Source organism: Impatiens glandulifera, chromosome 1, assembly GCF_907164915.1.
Source record: "Impatiens glandulifera chromosome 1, dImpGla2.1, whole genome shotgun sequence".
Classification (NCBI taxonomy): domain Eukaryota; kingdom Viridiplantae; phylum Streptophyta; class Magnoliopsida; order Ericales; family Balsaminaceae; genus Impatiens; species Impatiens glandulifera.
Window position 1 is genome coordinate 74,002,017 of NC_061862.1, and position 6,542 is coordinate 74,008,558.

The window sequence follows — 6,542 nt, forward strand, 5'->3', positions numbered from 1 at the left end:
AAATTAATAAGATTAATAAGATTAATATATAAATAAATTATATAAATATAAAAAAAATAATATATAAAAAAATTTAATATATTAAAAATTATATAAACATAATTAATATATAAATAAATTATATAAAAAAATAAAATTAAACCTATAATTTTAAACTCAATTTGTAAATATTAAAATATAACGAGTATTAAAATATATATAAAATAATATGCATTTTCAAGAGAGAAAAATGGATCAAAACCCATTATGCTTGATGTTGGGTTGGAGCTTCTAAACTAAAATTGGGTTTGCTTATGCCGTTGAAATTGAGACGATAATAACTAATTTTCAGTTTAAATATTTTTTTGATAGGATTAATCATTTTAATATATATATCAATATAGTTATATTTATAATATATTATTATTTAAAATATATTATTATGTTATTTATCTATTAAAATAAGTTCATAATATTTAAAAAAAAATATTATATATTTTAATAATATATTATTAATATATGTATATATATTATTAATTTTATTAAAAATAAATTAAATAAAATTATTGTTTCGAAATATTTAATTTTAAATCATTATTATTTATTCAAATAAAAATATTATAAAAAAAATTAATCGTATTAATTTTTTAAAAATAAATCATTGTTTAAAAGTATTTAAAATTATTATCATTTAATTTAACAGTTATAAATAAAATATATATTAAAATTAAAATTATTCATATTAAAAAAATTATAATTTTAAAATATTGTATTACTTATATTTTAAATGATTAAGTTAAAATTGTAAATATATATTTAAAAAAGTGTTTTTATACAACATAAATAAATGTTGCCTAGTGCCTTGGAACATTATTCTTACCATTGAATAATTGTTTGAGTGACCGTATCTAATTTTACATCATTAAAAATCAAAAGATTAAACTAATATCATTAAAAGTTAATATACCTTTTAAAAAACAATACAAATTTAGTCTTGGTAAGATTTTTATCAAAACAAAATTTTACAAAAAACATATTCCCTATATTAGCAAAATCCTACTTCTATATCTGATTATAGTCCTATTCATCATTAAAAAGATTCTTAAAAAAATACTAAGAAAAAAAATATCAATCTTTGATAGGATGTGTCTAGGGTGAGAAAAATTACCGATATTATAGGTATATCAAAAATATTGTACCGTAATATTGCGAAAATATCGATTTTTAAGATATATCAAAAAATGTAAGGTGTTGTACCGATATATACCGAAATTATTGATACGGTAAAGTTATAGAATTTTTAAATTTTTTGTATATCGAGATATACCGAATAGAATTTATAAATTAAAATATATATATAATACTTATAAGGAAATAATTAAATAGATTTGATATTAATTTCATTATAAAAATATAATTTTTGAATAATATCAAAATATAATTAGACTGAATATATGCCATCTTTACTTTATTGATGAGATTAAAAAAATTTAATCAAACTTTCATTCTCTTCACGGTAGAAATGAGGTAAACTTTGGTATTCAATCCTTTCAAATTTTGTCAAAAGATATTTCTTCAATCACATCATCAAAACGATAGTGAGTCTACTTTCAGCTTTATTGAAAGGATATTGGATACTTTTTTTAAGAATAGATTGACTCTTAAAATGGTGGAAACATTGGTTTGCACAAATGCAGAGACAGATCCAGAAACATGGTAAATATAAGAGCACTTGACTAATTTTCATTAAAAAGAAGAGAGTTTAGCTTGTTGAAAGAATGCTCCAGAAGGTCCATCATCAGGCAACAAAGCCACTCTAACTAGGTTTTCGGCTCCTTCTTTCACAGAAAGTATGCCGGTATTGTCGGTCATGTCTGTCTTAACATAACCTGGGCAAGCACAATTCACGAGAATACCCGGAAACTTCTTGGCTACAACTCTAGTGTAAGCATTCAAAGCAGTTTTTGATACTATATAAGAAGTTAGAATCTTTGGCCAACCTTTGGTTTCCAAATTAGTTCCATCTTTACAATCCTTGAGAAACTCTTTCACCACCTCATCTATTCTTTCCTCAGTGAGGTTGTCAACGTCATTTAACACTCCTTTAGCCCATTCATTCGGCAACTTCTGGAAAAAAAAGACCAATGTGTTTAAGTAAAAACTACTTATGTCAATGGGGCGAATCAGATCGAAAACTTGTCCTTGATAACTTCCGGTTAAACAAGGCAAAGGGAGCCCGAAATATGGTTAATTCACTTGAGCTTCGAACGAAAGGCAGGCAAATTTTACCTGTAAACTTCCAGCACCAGAAGAAACATTCAAAATTCTTGGAGAATCAGAAAGTTGGAGTAGAGGAACAAATGCTTCAATCATCTTTTTTGTGCCAAAATAATTTACTTGTAGACATTCTTCTGCAATCTCGTACTGAGAATCTATTAATTCACCATGTTTGCCATCTGTCCATCCAGGCTGCCAAATAAGTTGTAATTAAAATTAAAACATGTTTATAACGTTAATACATTTTTTTAAAAATAAGATCCAAGTTACCGTGAGAAATACATGCATGTACAATAAGAAAAACACAAAAAAAAATTACAAAAGTAAGTTACAATATTTTGTAATAACTTAATCTATAAAAGTTTACATATGATTGATTAGACAATAAGGTTATATTGAATGAATAGTACAACTTTTTAATTAATCACACAAATTTAATATATTTACTCAATACTAACAAATAACATCTAGAAAATTTAAAGTTAAACAAAATGGGAAACATAGTAGTATGAACAAACCGGAGGAAACACAAAGGAGAGTGACTAATTAATTGAAGTTGGTCGGTGTGACCGCTCCTCCACCTGCGACGGGATTGTCCTCTGTACCGGGTAATAATGTAATATTTTTATTTTTAAAATTATTTTTTAATTATTACTCGTCCCTGTGAGAAGACACAGGGCAATTCTCCATATATCGCCAGCCAAAGCCAGACGGAACAACGCATTTTTAACATAGGAAATAAACATTTTGCGATGGTACTTATTCACATCAAAAAATTTGTGTGGAATGAATAATATGTGTGCTAGAAACACATGATCAACCTAGACTTCAAAAGTGAAAAGAAGATGAGAATTGTATGCATATAGAAACATGGAGACACAAAGTTGGTTACCACTAATGAGGGGTCACAGTGTCGTGAAAAATAAGTTAAAAAATTATGACATTATATTCATTATAAATTAACAAAAAAAAAATAACAATTATGATCAACTATCATTAGAAAAAGATTACTAGAGTTTATTATAACAAAAAAAAAAACTCACATCAACAAAAGCCCATAGATCATCACAGACAAGAAGTTGAGAAAACTGATCAACATAAAGTATATATATATATTGATGATATGATCAAAATTATATTTAGAATTATCCTCTTTTTTGGATCTTTCACTTTACCTTTTGTTTTCATTTGTTTTTATACTTTCTTTTGCCACCTTTTATTTAGTGTCCATTTATAAAAAAGAGTATGATATTAGAATTAGACATTACCTTACCAACAATGCCTTCCATGTATTTCCAATCAATATTGGATCCTAGAAGAGCAGCATTATTGATCTGTGGATCACAACAAAAATCATAGTCATATACAAACAAGATTACAAATTTGTATTCTTTTAAATAATGAACTACTTTAAAGGTAATAAATGTGAAGCAAATATATAAATTAGAGATCAATAGGATTAATGGAATTGCAAGAAATTAACCCTAACAGATTACAAAAACTTTCAAACTATCAAAAGAGACATGATTATACTAAAAACATTTGAATATATCATGATTTATCAAAAGAAAAAGAGAGAAGGGTTAAAGAAAATATATTATTTAGACTTTAGTTTCTTCATTAAGTCCACTATATCTCACTTACTAAGATATCAAGCTTTCCAAACTTGGCCTCAACAAAATCAACAAGAGGGGAAATTGTAGAGGGGTCGGCCACATCAAGGCGATGGAAGATGATATTAGTGACATCATCACTGGTCGACTCTTTGAGCTTCTCAAGAGCTTCAAGTCCTCTTTTCTCGTTTCTTGCGGTTAGAACAACTGTGATGCCAGTTGCAGCCAATTGTTTGCATACCTCAAACCCTAATCCTTTATTTCCTCCTGTCACAATAGCATACCTTGTTTTGGCATCCATAATTCTCTTTATATTCTCACTTGTTCATAAAAAAAAATAGATAGCAGCAGCCTTATATTGAGTATTAAAAGAGAATATTGAGATTGATGAGGTAATTGTTACATATCTGATTATGTATATATAACAAAAAGTTAAAAATGAACACACATATACATAAACAAGAGAATGGAAGAGAAGAGAAGAAGAAATTGTGTACAAAAGAAGTGGATATAATGACTTCCTTATCTATACATTCAGTGTTGTATATCAAGTTTGAAAATTATTATATTCTCCCACATTTTGAAAACTGACCACTTGAAACCATTTCTTTTTTATTTTATTTTATTTTATAGATGGATAATAATCAAAAAGAAAATTTGTGAGAATTTATTTGATAGAGGAGACTCCACACTAACATTACTCATTTTATAGATGGATAATAATCAAAAAAGAAAATTTGTGAGAATTTATTTGATAGAGGAGACTCCACACTAACATTACTCATTATCATCTAGAATCCGCCACATTAAAAATAAATTCTTTAAATATAAAAACTAATAAAAAGGAAAGATCATTTTTATCATTAATTTGTTGGATATATTTACAGATAATTCGTTTTCTTAAATAATTTATAAATTGAGACATAACAAAATTTAAATAATAAGAAAAAAACTTGTTTCTATCTCTAATTCATCGATCAAAGATATATTTGACATTCGGTATAGTGGTTTTGTTAATCGTATCAGATATAGAAAAAGATTAAACAGTGAGGAAAACATGTCCAATGATAGACTTTTGTTAATGGTTAAAAATAAAGGGTTAAACATGTTTTGTCGTGATTCTATGTGGTGGCGTGATCTGAATAACTTTAATGTGGGACATTGTTAGACTTTGTTCAATAAGGTTAGCACAATTGATCTTTGTTGGGAATATTTATGGGAGTCTAAGATACCTACTAAGATCTCCTTTTTGGGTTGGAGTGTTATTCACGGCGGAATTCTCATTGACGATAGATGTATAAAAAAAGACATGATTATTGTGAGTCATTGTTGTATGTGTTATAAAGAGGTTGAGACAATATCCCATCTACTTTTACATTGTCACGTTGTTGCAAGTATATGGAGTCTTTTATGGAATTTGACTGGAATACAATGAGTTATGATAATTAAAAATAGTTAATTAAGTAGTAGTATTAATTAACTATTTAAATATGCTAATTAACTTAAGCGGCCAACAATTACAAGTTTTGAATATTTAAATTAAATAATCAAAAACGGAGAAATTGTTAGAAAACGACAAATTCAAGGGTATTCTCGAAAGCGTATGGTCTACAAATGTCAGGGGATCCAACATGTATAGGGTTTCTGAGAAGCTTAAACTCTTGAAGAATCATCTCCAAAGCTTTGGCAAGAAGAAGTTTAGCAATATCTCCAATAGAGTTTTGGCTGCTAGAGAAGAATTTGAAGAAGTTCAGAAAAGGTTATTAAGGGATGATAATGATGAACAACTCAATGAAACAGAAATGGATGCGCTTGAAAATTTCAGGAAGCTGAGTCTTCTTGAAGAGAATTTTATTAGACAGAAATCAAGACAGAGCTGGCTCTCGTTGGGTGACAAAAACACAGCTTTCTTCTACAGAAAATGCAAGGCTAGAAACATTGAGAAACAATGTATACAGGCTGAAGAATGATGATGGTGAATATGTTCAGGGTCAAAAAGGTGTACAAGATTTGGCTATCGATTTCTATAAGCAACTTATGGATACAAGAAAGCAGAATCAAAGTCACCTGAATACCTTGTATCAGATTATTGATAGAAAAATTTCTGTAGAAGATAGTCGCGAGTTGATAAGGGTGGTCACGAGGGTTGAGGTTAAAGAAGCTCTGTTTAGTATTGATGGGAATAAAAGTCCGGGTCCTGATGGGTTTAATGCACAGTTCTTCAAAGATAATTGGTCGGTTGTGGGTAAAGACGTTACTGATGGGGTTCTGGAGTTTTTCAAGAACAGGAAGATGTTAAAGCAATGAAATACAGCAGTCTTAACCTTGATCCCCAAAACTACGGTACCCGAGAAAGTACAAGATTTCAGACCAATTTCCTACTGCAATGTGATTTATAAAATAATTTCAAAAATCATTTCTAAACGATTTAAAAATGTCATAGGAAAAATTATAAATCTTAACCAATCTTCATTCATCCCCGGTAGGACAATCTCTCATAATATTCTTCTCATGTAGAGCCTTTTACAAGGCTACGGGAATAAGAAAATATTCCCGAGAGTGGCTTTCAAAATAGATATCAAGAAAGCTTTCGACTCTGTTAGATGGGAAGTCATTCGAGACTTTCTGATTATTTCTGCTTTTTCTATGATTTTTATTGATTGGATTATGCAG

The 6,542-nt window shown here is 28.1% G+C and overlaps 1 protein-coding gene across 1 annotated transcript; it reads right to left on the reverse strand.

Annotated features, from left to right (window-relative positions):
• Nucleotides 1–1,701: 1,701 nt before the first annotated feature.
• Nucleotides 1,702–4,348, reverse strand: LOC124918907 ((+)-neomenthol dehydrogenase-like). The gene is made up of 4 exons (XM_047458980.1): nt 3,901–4,348; nt 3,525–3,590; nt 2,269–2,448; nt 1,702–2,106 (listed from the first exon to the last, which is right to left on the reverse strand). Exons 1-4 carry the CDS (start codon nt 4,168–4,170, stop codon nt 1,726–1,728), a joined length of 897 nt encoding a protein of 298 aa, XP_047314936.1. The 5' UTR covers nt 4,171–4,348; the 3' UTR covers nt 1,702–1,725.
• Nucleotides 4,349–6,542: the final 2,194 nt, after the last annotated feature.

What these genes read in the sequence shown, in the direction of transcription:
- LOC124918907 (XM_047458980.1), bottom strand. Translation starts at nt 4,170, where the DNA reads ATGGATGCCAAAACAAGGTATGCTATTGTGACAGGAGGAAATAAAGGA. An exon ending in TGGAAGGCATTGTTGGTAAG is followed by an intron (nt 2,449 to 3,524) that starts GTAATGTCTAAT and finishes CTTATTTGGCAG; the next exon opens with CCTGGATGGACAGATGGCAA. An exon ending in CTGGTGCTGGAAGTTTACAG is followed by an intron (nt 2,107 to 2,268) that starts GTAAAATTTGCC and finishes TTTTTTTTCCAG; the next exon opens with AAGTTGCCGAATGAATGGGC.